Source organism: Staurois parvus, unplaced genomic scaffold (assembly GCF_062004578.1).
Source record: "Staurois parvus isolate SC_StPar_1 unplaced genomic scaffold, SC_StPar_1.0 ptg000129l, whole genome shotgun sequence".
In the NCBI taxonomy this organism is placed as follows: domain Eukaryota; kingdom Metazoa; phylum Chordata; class Amphibia; order Anura; family Ranidae; genus Staurois; species Staurois parvus.
In genome coordinates, this window is record NW_028317925.1 from 4,807,092 (window position 1) to 4,821,092 (window position 14,001).

General features: G+C 38.3%; 1 protein-coding gene across 5 annotated transcripts in view; it reads left to right on the forward strand.

The window, feature by feature from the left end:
• The window catches only part of ARVCF (ARVCF delta catenin family member), a 963,921-nt gene extending 950,564 nt beyond the window's left edge, over positions 1-13,357 (forward strand). For all 5 annotated transcript variants that reach the window (XM_089672465.1, XM_089672464.1, XM_089672467.1 and 2 more), the window contains one exon: positions 3,889-13,357. Coding sequence is in view for 1 of the 5 variants with exons in the window: in XM_089672467.1 (XP_089528593.1) it covers positions 3,889-3,894 (6 nt within the window). In the remaining 4 variants the exon portion in view is untranslated. The remainder of the gene's footprint in view (positions 1-3,888) is intronic.
• Positions 13,358-14,001: the final 644 nt, after the last annotated feature.

Below are 14,001 nucleotides of genomic sequence, written 5' to 3' on the forward strand. Positions count from 1 at the left end.
CCCAGACTGCAAGGGTTAACTGGTCAGAAATTGTAGAGTTACAGGGATAAGGAGCAATACTTTACTCCTCACTCCTGTGGGGTCTCTCCATTCGTGTGACCTATCCCACGAAGTCTTCAGTGTGGTTGTACGCCTGCCTACGACATGTACAAAGCAGGGTAAATAGCCCTGCATTGTACATAATGACAGATGACCTAATCTCCTCTGCCATTAGCAGAGGAGATTAGGAGGATGCCAGAGCCAACCAGAGCATGGACAACCTCTTCAGCTCCCCCTAGGCCTAATGAGAATTTTACAATTGCAGCTTACCATTGTAGTTTTTCACCATCCTGGAGTTGGACTTTAAACTAACCCACCCCCATAAAACCAACATTTTTTTTTTATTAAAACTGAGATATCCTTTAACTTTCACTCATATTGATGAAAAACATCCCGTTAAAAGCATAAGATATACAAAAATTCAAAGTGCAGTTCCAGATTTCTCTTTTTCCACTAAGACTGAAAAACCGATCACCTGCATTAATGGGGTTATCTACACTTTCTATGATCTGTGTTATCAGGAGCTCTACGTTTGAATTGTGTACCTGGACAAAAAGATTTAGTACATTTTGTATTTTTACAAGAGTTTGCAATAAAAAATATCAAAAGTAGTTGCAACGCCTTCTAATGGGCCTACTAACCTACTGTATTTGACAGTTTCCTGTCAAGACTCAAATGTCAAGTGTAACAATTTACTATTTGTTTGATTTTATTTATTTAGTTTATGAGTAACACATAATATACTTTTGGACTTAAAGCAGTATTAACTACTAAACCAAAAATGTAAAAAATTGCAGATTACCAATCATTAGGTGTGCTGGCTGCAGTGTTTTGTTTTTGTTTTTAGCCTTTTTTCCTTCTGTTTTTATCTGGCCAGTAACACACCTCCTGTATTAGAGTGCCCCCCATTCTGGATGAAAGAGCATAAGGGTACCCTTGGACAGCAGCATTGTTAATCTAGAGGGAGGGGAGTTTAATATGTGCTAGCAGATTTAGAGACACTAACAAATTGAAGCCAAACTCCAGCGCACACTATATACGCAGCTACAGCAGTTTTTTTCTTTTGGGATATTTTACATAAATAAAAGCTAATTATTGTAAGCACCCCTGTCAGTGGTAAATGGTTTGTCTCAACATTCTAACTGCTACATTTGCAGGCGAGATTGTTCTGTTGAATAACAGACTTACTGGCCTGATCACCAGCCTAAAAAAAAATGCAGCCACCACTTTTAAGAACTGGTAAGCTGCAATATAATAAATGTTTGCTGTGGATTTAATACCACTTTAACATTAAATGTGTAGTGTATAAAAGTGGAAGTAGAAGTGTAAAGAAAATCAGTTTCTCTGAATTTTCACTGCTACTTTCCACCCTGGGAATTCTATTGGAGCAGTCCCAAAAGAACAATTTATTAGGAGAAAAAGATTGTACCGATTTTGGGGTGTTTGACTGAAAGTTGGCAGCTTTGAGGGAGTGATTCCTAAAAAGGGGATATTCTAAGGACTCCCCTAGATATGCAGATAACCAACGGAGAGAAGAGCAAGGTCTGGCTGATGGTAATTTGCTTGGATGTTGTAAACCACTGCATGTTACAAGTTTGTTTTTTGTTTTGTTTTGTTTTTTTTTAAATCGTCCTTTTTTGTTTTAAATTGGTAAGTTGGAGAAGGAAGGACTTCATTTCATCAGCCACAGTTGGTGAAGGTGATCCGGAACACCGCCTGGAGCGGTATCTTGTACTATTAAATAAACTCTTTGTCAGGAAACATCTTCTGTTGCAATGGTAATCACTGCTATTTTTCAAACCTTACAGATTGAGGTGAACACGTTTAAACACTTTTTTCTAATTTTATGCTATGTTACACAAAGATTTTTCAACAAGTTGGAAAATCTCAGAGTCAGAAACGCCTATAACACTTGTAGCCCTAGACTGGCCCTATCCTTGTCCAAGCATTGTATTAGGTTTAGGTAACCTTTATGGAATGTAGCTGAAACCCAAGAACATAATGTAATATATATGCAGCTTAAGTAGCGTTCATATTTCAAGCCAAGAACACTTTCCAGAAGTACAGAAAATAACTAAACTTATAAAAGCTGAACAGATGGGTTTTTTTTTCTTTTCTGTAAACTACTAATCCCATCACCGCCCTATGTTTTGGAGGTAGAACAAAGGCAGACATGTTTGAAGTCTAGCCTAAAGGGCAACCATGACTTCATCTATAGATAAAATTGAGTATCAAGCATAGCCAATGAGGGACAGATGTTTTTTTCTTTCATCCTTACCTGGTAATGCTGAAAATAAAACAAACATTAAAAAGTAATTGAGCCACGACATCTAAGGACTGGTATGCTTCAATATATTGAATTTTTGTATTTGGATTTAGATATGCTTTAAGACTGCTGCAGTAGGGAGGAGGTTGGTATACTCTAGCTTCCTAGGATCCCCAAACACAATCTCAGTCCACTATTTATATCAGGATTTTGTCAATCGATTTGCCTTCCATTTACAAAGTAGAAGCTTAGGGCAGTGTTAAGAAAATCAGGGATGTGAACTACTGTGCAATCCCTCAGTGTATGTGGTACATGTACGCCTCCTAATCAAACGTAAAGGCCACCAGAGAGAACACAGATCAGTTTGCGCAACCCAGAAGTGTCCACTAAAGGCTCTGTGGCTATTTTGGAGGAGTATTTTCTAAAATAAATGTTAACGCAGATGCTGGGTTTGCATTAACAAAGAATAGGAATTTGCTGCAGCTGTGACAGCTGAAACCTCTAGCTACAATGTAGAGGAGTGGAGCTTTATATTCAGAAAAGCCCTTGTTTATATTGTGAACACCAGGATTAATGGTGATTAAACCGTGTGATTGTGCTACACATTTAACCAAAGTTTGGAGCATAATTATGGGTTTCAGATTTTTGCAACTAACCATGTCATAAATGTCTCTTCACCTAATTGAAAGGTCAGTCTCTATGAACCTGTGGAATTTTATAAGGACTGGCATTTCAATAAATTGTCCATGCTGAGCTGCCAACAAGTTATTCATGAGATTATAAACCTGTTCAGTATTTTAGTGCTGAGTTCACATGCATGGCTAAGGGGGAGTATTTGGCATGTGTTTTCAGCACTTATCAAGTTCTCCCAGCCACTGGCTCTGTTACAGTGAATTAAGCCATACAACTTACTAAAGAATTCCGCATTCGTGCAGTACCAAGTCGTGCTGTGCCTAATTGAATGTCGGGTGCAACGTTTGAGCCACACCATTCTATTCATTTTAACTTTCCTACTGGCATTCCCAGATAAAAAACGTTGCCAAAATGCTGGCAAGAATATCTTAAGATTATGTGGGTATGGGAACTTCGCTCTAGATACCTGTTTGTCTAGAACTCTTCACACCACTGAGTTGTGGTGACACACCAAGCAGGGAATAATGCGTTGCAGTGCCATTTTGCAACACAAGTAGATCTGAATGGGCCATTATCCTAACATGGTCATCAACTTAGCTTGAACTGCATCATCTACTTTATATGAGATAGCTGAACGTAGGATGAACACCTATATAAAACATCCAGTTTCTAAGCTGCACTAAATTAAATACACTTTGTGCCCCATTGGTGCAGTTTCAACAATTAACTTTTTAATGTATAGTTGAATTGTGATGTCACACGTGCTATGGTTTGCATAATCTTTCCTCCTAAACATAGATAAACATGAATCCTTCCACTCAAAAGTGACCTTTCTAATAGATATATAGCATGAATTATCAGTTATATAGCTTGTCTCTAGACCTGTGTTTTGACTATTAACTTGCTCATCTCTATTTTCTTCTTACAAATTTTTTTTTTTGTTTATGCAGGGATAAACGTGCAGTGATTCTCTTCGGGAAGACATTTTTTTATGTTATGATTTTTATTTTTAAACCAAGAATCACAATTTTGATTACATGTAGGAGGTATCATTGCCCACCACTGCCATGACGTTTTCACAGGAGGACCATTTTGGTAAAATAAGACTGGATGAAACTGCCATCTGCTGTATCTGAAAACTAAACTTTTTGATCATCGCCAAAAATCGCTGTCGCTTAATTTTACTTCAGAATTGACACTTTTTTAGTACATATGTATAGTATATATTCATAAAGCAACATTCCCTTTCAAGCATCCTGCACCATTGGAAGAATATTGTCTTACTCATGGGGAGCAGAGCCGGTGCGGATTATAGGACTAGGAAGTGGAAAGAAGGGGAATGTTTATATTGGACATCTTCCTGCACGGAAAAAGCCACAAAACTTTTCAAAATGTTGGATAAAAGAATATGAGCACTTTTCCTTTTACTGGTTTTGTGTTTTGCAACCTCAGTGTGAACTGTGAAGAAAGAAAAATATAATATTGAAGTTTTGTGGCCTGAGGTGCATAGAATTTTATTTTCCCATCAAAGAGTAATGGGATTATCATTAGGACTGTGGTTTTTACCAAGTTGGAGTAAAACGTAAGTTGCCGTAAGGAAGAAGAAAGTGGGGAAAAAAAAATTAAAAACCACAAAGAAAAACTTCTTTTGCTGTAGACCCCACGGGTTTTGTCTTTTGAGAAGGAGTTGGAATGTGTTATGTGAGGCTTCATTTACTGGCAGTAGATCCATTTCCCTAGGTCATATTTTTTTCTCTTTTTTTAAACCTGTCTACGGAATGCGCAAAAGATCAACTCAGTTCTGCCAGATTCTCAAGACCTTCGCAGGAATATACGCCAAGTGTGCATGTCATCAACCGGAATGCATATACATCATTCTGTAAACATCCTAAAGTTTATATATATATATATATATATATATATATATATATATATATATATATATATATATATTTCATGCCTTACGCCATTTGATGGGCACACATACAGTAAACTACCCCAAGTAAGCGCTTGCAGTCACAGTACATCTGTATATTTCAATTTCTGTGCAGGCAATTCTGCTGTAAAAATATGTTTGCCTTTTAACTTGTGCTCTTTTTTTTCATTCACATTGCAAATGATTCCTTGGAGGGTGACTTTCTACTTCACGGACTGTCCTGGAGTCTTTGCTGAACAGTTTTCTCATTTGACCATTACCACAACCGTTTTATGACCTTTTATCATTGAACCATTGCTGCAATCTTTTGATTAAAATAAGAAATTACAGTCATAGTTGATTTTTAATGTATTTTCAGTAGGTGCTCAAACATACATGCTACAAAGGGTTAGGTGTGACTCGTATTTTTTGGGTGGTTGGTGGATGGGTTAGGGTTTATAATGATGATGTTCATGATGTACTCAACTTTGTGTGTGTAGGTACACTCTAAGGCACAGTTCATGTCAATACATTTTAGTGGTACATTGTGAAAAGAAGCCAACCATTAAAGAAACAGGTAGTCCATCTCAATCTTTCTTCTAATATCCTTTAGATTGCTAGTTACCTGGCTGTTAAGCTGGCATTCTCTTTTAACACTGCAGGGCCTCATACACGATTGAGCTCAAAAACACCTGTTTTACAGGCATTTGCACTTTTTTTCCCCTGCCTCTAAAGGTCCTTCATGTTAGCCTGTGCCCATGAACACACAGTAGACACAGCGAAAAGAAAATCACTTGTACGTTCAAGAGAGGAGTGTGTTGACAGAAAAATGCACCTAAGCACTTAAGCATTTTCATTTCAGTGGCCAGAATAAATTATTATCCTAGCCATTGAAATAAATGCCCAAGAAATGATGAGCCTAAACGTTTTCGCAAAAACGCGGCTTAAGGGTGTTTTTGAGCTGCTTTTTTCATGCTAGGAGAAAAGAATTTACAAAACCCCCCGGTGTGCATGAGGCCTGAATCCCAGACTTTGAACAAGTATGTGGTTTAGGAGTTCTTACTTTACTCTGGCTTCTCTTGATCTGAATTGTTCTGGGACAGAAATCCTTTTAGATTTTTTTTTTTTTTATCTATAAATGATCACATAACCTCTATTCTCAGCTGCATAAGGGGTTTGGAGAGGTGGGGCTGGAGACTGCAGGAGGATGTGTCAGCAGGAGGCAGAGAGAGCAATCCCCTGATCTTCCCAGTGAATGTCTGTGCAGGGGGGGGGGGTAATGTCAGCACATGTCTTGGCTGTTGAAAGACAGGTACGATGTGCTCCCAGCACAGCTAGAAAAATGACCACATTAGGAAGGATGAGCTAGTATGGTCAGTTTAAAATAGGAAGCAGGTGGACTGGCAGGATCACCAGGTATTTCACACAAAGGAAGAAATACAAAAAGAACAGGATACTTTTAAACACAAGCACATGATAGAACAGACACACATCAAGAATGTGAAATGTTGGGGTAACATTGATACTTTTAAGTAAGTTCAGCCAGGTGACTAGCATGACCTTTAAAATATCTTGTTGTATTTTTGCTGTGGTTTCAAAAATGCACCATAACATAAAGTAAATTAGCCTCAAATAATTGGCAGAAACTGAGGCCATTTGAATTGGTATTGATTGCTCTTTGTAGTGTAAAGGCTGTTGCCAAACTCTGGACCAAAGTCAATTACTTCAATAATTTTCTATTTCAAATTCTAAGCTATGTGCACACTTACAATGAGTCTGCTCTAGCCCTGCATATATGTGCAGCTCATTTGAGAGGAGCCTAGAGCACAGTCCCTCAGCTCCTCATTTTAGGATCTGTGGAACAGTACAAACAGTGCTTTTGGGGTGTATGCTTGTGCTGCACTGTCTTGTCAATTGTCAGAATGTTTCTACTGAGGGGTTTTATGCTACACATGGTAGAACAGCTAAGCATGAGTATCCATGTTGGGCGTAGAATGGGTTTGGGCAGCTTCTGATCAAAGGAGGCGTGTGCATCTATATTTGTTGGACATATTTCTCTGTTTCAGCAGTTAAGGCATTGTCAGAGTGTACAGCTTCATGTACTGTGAAGGTGCCTCATCTCTGAATAAATGAGCATGAGTCTTCCATTTCCTACAGCAGAGTAATGGGGAACAGCATTAGCTAATGTCCATTTTTTCCCCCTAGGCCAATGTATTGAAGAGAAGGGTCATTAATAAATTTCCTTTCAAAATGGTTGTTTCTTCTACAAGGCTGCAGGTCTTGCTGTATTACAAAAAGATTTTCGGTACTCTAACCCATTGTACTGAAATACATATACTTTTGTAATATCTGATAAATCATAGGTTTAATTACTTTTTATGTGTTGGCTGTGCAAAATTTGGAACACATTCTCAGTTTATTCTGTATGTTTTTTTGTTTTTTTTTCTGCAAGATTTTGTGATATCACAATTTTCCTACTGGTATCAGTTCTGTGGGTGATGTACCAAAGTTACATAGTTTGATTAAAAAACCCATAAAGTTCAACTAAAAAAAACAAAACATAACTACCCTACACCCATAGTTGATCCAGAAAGTACATCAGATCATATCTGTGTTTTCTTCATACACCAAGGCTCCTTTCACACGGGGCGGACCCATCAGTAGATCCGCTTGCTCAGCATGGACACTGCCAACTGTCCTCTATGGGCAGTTGGATGGAAACAGACCATCTGGCTATTTCTATCTGACTGCCATAAGGGGAACAGATTCCTATCTGTCTCTTTTTGCGGATCGGATTGGATGTTGGTAGGTTAAAATGGACAGAGAGGAGAATAGAGGTTTAGATCGAGTCTGCCTGAAAAACGGGCAGGCGGACTCGATCAAGAATGTCTATGTGAAAGGGGCCTAACTCGAACGATTTTTTTTTTTCCTAGTTTCTGTTTGCAATGTTAACTCTGACTTTGCTATATTACCATAAAAAGCATGCCTTTAAGCACATGGCCTGTTTGTAGATTGTTTTCTGTAGCCAATATGCACAGCCTGGAATCCCTTCGGCAAACCCAGATTCGTGTTATTGTCCTCCGCTTGGAACAATTCCAGAACGATTGCACATAGACTTTTTGGGATACCAACATCAGAGAAATAAAAAGCAGCAGTGTTTGTCCTTTCTAGTCTTTGTTCATCTGGCACCTGCAGCCATGAAAACATCAGTTTAACAGGACTACATGTGGTGGAGACATATATTGTGGGCTGTTCATGAGCAGTAGGGTTCAGGAAACCCTTAGGCCTCATGCACACTGGGCGTTTTTACAGCTGCTGTTTTGGGCGTCAGGTGTTGTTTTTTTCTACAGCCAGTAAACTCCCCAGCCTGTTATCCTATGTGTTAGTGTGCACTTAGGCTTTTATCAGCATTTGGCAAGGGAGTTTTCAGGCTGGAAAAAAAAACAGAACTACTACGTTTGAAGAGGAGTTTTTCAGCTGCAAAAATGCTTCTATCCGGCATTTATGAGCATCTTTTGAACCTTAAGCTTTTGTGGGAGTATAGTTTTGCTAAAACGCTAATACAATGCTAAAAAAATACAGCAAAACTCACGTTTTTAATGTGGCATTGTACAACTAGCGCTACTGGCATTTTCCTAACATCCAGTGTGCATGAGGCTTTCCTCATAGCCATAAAAATGGTTTGTTATATTAGATAATTATAACACAAAGACAACTGAAGGAAAACAGAGTGCTGCATAAAGGGACTTTATATCTACATTATATACCCTCTGATATTAAATGCCTTGTCTGATTTTTTTATTCAGCAGTCTTTGTATTTGATATTTATCAACCCAGCATCCATTTTCATAAGACTTTGGATTAATGCTAACAATTTCCCCATGATACAAAAAATGTAGCAAAGTTCTCCAAATAACCACCTGCCCATTAGCAACTACTGTGTAAGGGCTGTGATGTTTCTTAGCAAACATTACATATAAATATGTAAATAGATCTCTTATGTCCGTTGTAGATTCTCATCATCAAGTGATTAGTGTCTCTGACGCTCATATACAGTGCAGGTAAATTGTTTACCGTGTTCAGTAAATCAGCTCAAAAGGACCCATTGACATCAATAGATACAAGGCATTCCCAGGCTTACTCCATATAGAGCAGAGACCTTGTGAAAAGCACAGCTCACAGAAGACTATTCCGTTTCCCGCATTCATACTGGAGAAAGATTCATTCTGCTTTGTTGCTGTGCGATACTACACTTGTACTACTGAACAACCTCAGTTTTGTTATGTAGTGGTGTTACAAGCTCCTATTGGCTGGATTCTCAAAAGTATATCCCAGCACATAAAGGGGCTGATTTACTGTTGCTGTAATCTTCATATAGTCTGGGTTTACTTTAGTTGTCTGTTTTTTTAATTCCCTACAATTCAATTGTCTATTTAAAGGATAAGTTTACCTAAAGTGTTGCTAAACCCCCAACAGTAAAATCAGTCTGCATATGCATTTAAGCATGCTTGTTATACTCACTGTGGAACCTAAGGGGTTAATCCTCTGCATTGTGTAAAAAAGATGTTTGATGCTGGCTTCTCTGATCCTCCCCTTCTTCTACTGTTCACCTCCTATCTCCTGATAAGACATATCATGTGGAGTCATACTGCACATGCTCAGTTTGGTGTGCTAGAGCGTTTTTTGGGGGGTTTTCTGGGAGAGTGAATGTGATCAGCACAGAGCCAATCGGCATTCTTCAAACAGAGGTCAGAGGTTCTGCATCCTAGAGCAAAATAAAAACTCCTCCTACAAGCCTTAACCAGTGCTTGGCTGGACACAGAAGTCACAAGACTGCTATATACTACTGATGAGAATAGGTATTTAGCAGTTTATATTTACTAAAATAATTGCACTTGCATGTTCTGTGTACTGTGGGAGACCAGATATAGTGAATGCAGGGTCCTGGGTTTAGTAACACTTTAAATTCACATTTTTTTCAAGTAAAAAAATGTGCATTTACTAATTTTTTTTTTTTTTATGCTTTCCAGCAATTTCCAGCTACTGCAGATGGTCAGTGTAGGTGCCTTCCCGTACCTCCTATACAGGCAGGCAGGCAGTTACTGAATGAGAAGAAGATAAGCGAGCTACAAAGTGCGCTCACCAGCGCCCTCGCAGTTTATTAAGAACTACAAGCTGTCGGCTGCAAAGGTTCAAGGATCATGTAGGCATTCATTCCGGAACTCTGTGTTCTTTGCAAATTGTGACTGCTGGTGAGGGGGAACATCCTTGTTCTGCTGTCACAGGGAAGGGGGGCATAAGGGGGGAGAACTGCAGGTGTGGGCACACGTTACATGTTCGACCCTAAAAACAGGTGAACATATCCTTTAAAATGAATTCAGGTTAGGGTGAACATTACGCCAACAGTAAATCGCACCTAAAAAGCTTCCAACATTGATGTGCTAAAGAATGCCTATAAGTGAAGCAGCAGTACCTCATTCTTCATGCATTTTATATGATTCTTCCTGTCATCTGCAAGTGTCATATGGCAGTAGCATGCTGGATCTATATATAGTCTACAGTAGATCATTTGAACATTTAATATGAGTGGTAGAGATATAAGTGCCAAATTCTCACACCCAGGCACAGCTTGTTACTCAGGAGGAAAATGAACCGTGCATCCTTCTTGTCATGAATACATTGACTGTAATTTGACTATAAACACTTATATATATATATTTATATTTCTGGTGCTGATAATATTGGGTGACTTAGATATTACTTTTTTTTATAATGGATTTTTACGTTGTTACTCAGTTGATGGAATCTGGTGATTGTAGGTGGGCCACATGGTAATAATTGTGTAACTTGTATTAATTGATTTTAGAGTGTTTACTGGATTGTAAGATGGTGCGTTTAGATATTTTTAAAGGATATTTCAACACAGAGTACCTGTTTGTCCTTGGGGGATCAGTGATTTACTATACAAAAGTAAATACCTGAATTTCTAGTCAGCATTCATCAGAACTGCCCAGCTAGATGTACCTCTCCATCCTGTATCTGAATAGAGCCAATGCTAGAAATAACTTCCATAAGAAAGGTTACTGTTAGTAATATTTGGTGCATGGACGGTATAACATCAGATCTAGATTGCACATTTCTGCCACAAATATGTCGCACACGTGACTATCTAGCGCCAGTGTCCAAAGATTACATACAGGCAAGGATTTTTGGACAGACATGGTATTGCTTAGTGACTTGCACTTTAATTTTATAGAGTCAATCACTGAAATCCTAAAACTGTGTGAACATTTTGGTCCTTTAGAGTTGAACAGACCTGCCCACTTGTACATGGTAGTTGTGCAGGAATATGGCTGAAAAATACCTGGTTGTTTTGACATTCATATATTATGTTTTTATTTATAACACATTTTTTAGACTTTAATTTAGCCAATAATATATTTAATAAGACAAAAATATTTGCAGTATGCTGTAATATATTCTTGCTTCTTTGAGTAAATCTATATCATGTGAACAGCAGCTACCTTACTGCGGTGCTTTGCTGTTGCCATTTGGGAATCAAGTATTTCATTTAATATGTAAAATAAAAAATCTAAAAACAGAAACTTAATGTGCCCCTAGATTTTTTTTATACATGATAGTTTTTAGGCCAACGTAACATTAAAGCTGAACCCTGGGATAGTTACGAATAGTTACCCACTTCCTTGTCCCTATACAAAAGTTAAACATGCATATCAAATCATTCGTAATCTCTGGGATATCAATGCCTCCATTTAGAAATCTCAGCTATACCTGGGCACTGGAAGGGAGTAAGGAAGCAATGATATTACTGTCAGAATGCATGGCTACTGTACCAAACTACAGTTCCCTTCATGCATTGGGAATTGTAGTAATGGGCAGGTTGGAAACTGACCTTTAGTCTGCCTCTCAAAACTGGGTGAAACAGAGCAGGAGTTTTCTGGCCTGCCTATGAAAGAATAGTGGGTGGGTATGAGACTCCTAGGTAATTCTATTACAGCTATAGGTGACAAAATTATGTCACGGCTCACGTATGAAGGCACTACACTGGGAAAGTTACAGGATCAGTGGCCAAGGAAATAGCAGCCACCAGTTTTATGACACTGTTATCAGTGAGCATGACCTTTTGTTATGTTGCATTCAAGAGGCAGTTTATTACTTTCAACCAATCTCTTCATGTGATTTGATTCAGCCATTGATAAACTATATAAACACCTTTCTGCCTGAAGTTCAGCTTTAATGATAATAATGGTGCTTCTCAGTTTCCAAGAATCAAGGATTGTTGGGCTTCTGGCTCAGTTGAGTCCCATTAAGTTGATGGCTGAGGCTTCCCTTCTGCCTACACTTGCAGATATCGAGCAACATCAGTCAAGAACAATATTTGTTATCCTTCAGTACAAGAAGACATGACACCTCCTTATGAGCTCTACTTAATTACCTCTGTCATAAGAACATTTGGCAGGCACATCTCAAATGTATGTTTAAGATTTTTTTTTTAACACATTTGCATTTCTATCTATTGGTATATTCAGATGTTTTATACTTTTTCATTTTTATACTTTGGTTTTTGTACAGTTTGTGAAGTTTTGCTGTGAAATCCCAATGGGAGCTTGTCATTTCAGTGTATCTCATAAATCACATCTTAACCAATTAATTAAGTGTTTAAGGGAATGAATATCCACTGCCTGCATCACAGTGACACTGTCAGTGGCCTGGGCTGAATTAATTTGGGAAGTGTCTCTAAGCTGCACTTGCTCAGCAAATAGGCCTTTGCATCGATGCATTGGCTGATATTAAAATAAAGGATTGATTATATCAGTTTCAAGTAAAAATAAAAGTGTGGGTCTTGCATAGCCTTGTGGCAGCACCATTCATCGTCCAGTCCCAAGCTTTTAAATTCTTGGTATAAAACCTAATAACAGTTGGATTTATTTAATAACAATGGGTATGTGCAAGGCAATGCAAAACACTTTTCTGCCACAATAATAAACACACACTGCTAAGAATGTTTCAACACATCTAAAAACATGGCAGTCAGAGGTGTAAAATACAATGCAATATGAAGACCATTTGATTAGTAACTACAAGTAAAACATGTTTGTAACTATCATGTGCCTTAAACATATCTTCATGATAGATATAAGCGGAATGGAAAAAAGTTCAATTGGAATATTCCCATAATTAACCTCTATCCTCTGCTACACTTTCATATTACGTTAAACCAATGGGATTTCTGAATTGTATTTAGACTGTAATATAATTATAAAGAAACAGTTCTGGTTTTACAGTGATTGTTAGGTGAAAAGTTTTGATTTTTCTTCTCCCCTTCAAAGTGATATATTCAAACTCAAAGAACATGTTTGAAATAACATTGTGTAATATATGCTGATGTTTTACTAATCTGGATAGACAGAATGCCTGTACAGTGCCAGGTGTGACCAGATGACAAGCTTGACCTGTTTTCAATAAATCATGCCTGGACGAAACACTGCCTCTTCCCTTGTGTTCTCTCCCTAATCCCCCCCCCCCCCCCCCCCGATAGTGATGAGCAAATCCCTTCACGAATCAGCACATTTTACATGCTCCTGAACATTTGCAGGTTAGTCCAGTCTTTGGAAGAGAATACCAGTTTCTACTTTAGTCACCCATGATCCTGAATTATGTGCCTTTCTGTATATCCAGAAGAGCTGCATGTAAATGCTTGGGTTCAACTAAATCTTGAGCTTTGGAATGGCTTTTTTTCATCCATTATAAGTATGGATTACCATACCAAAAAACAATTTTAAAGCGGTATTCTAAAAACTTTCAGTTGGGAGAATTGACTAGTGTTGTGGGTCTGTCTTCCCACAAAACCCTAGGTTCATTGGTTTGAATCCCAACCACAACACTACCTGCCTGGATGTGACACTTTGCAAAAGAAGTACCACTCAAAGCCATTGTTCATATATCACCTGTTGAATCCAAACATGTACTGGGTGCCAGTGCTCCAGGCTGAGATACCTTCCGACAGAAGAACATAGCCACACATTGACTATCAGCTAGCTAAAGCTTAAGTCTAAGGGAGGGTGAAATGTGCTATAGGGATGTGGCATGGAAGGAGACGAGCCTTTTCTTACAAGAATGTTTACTT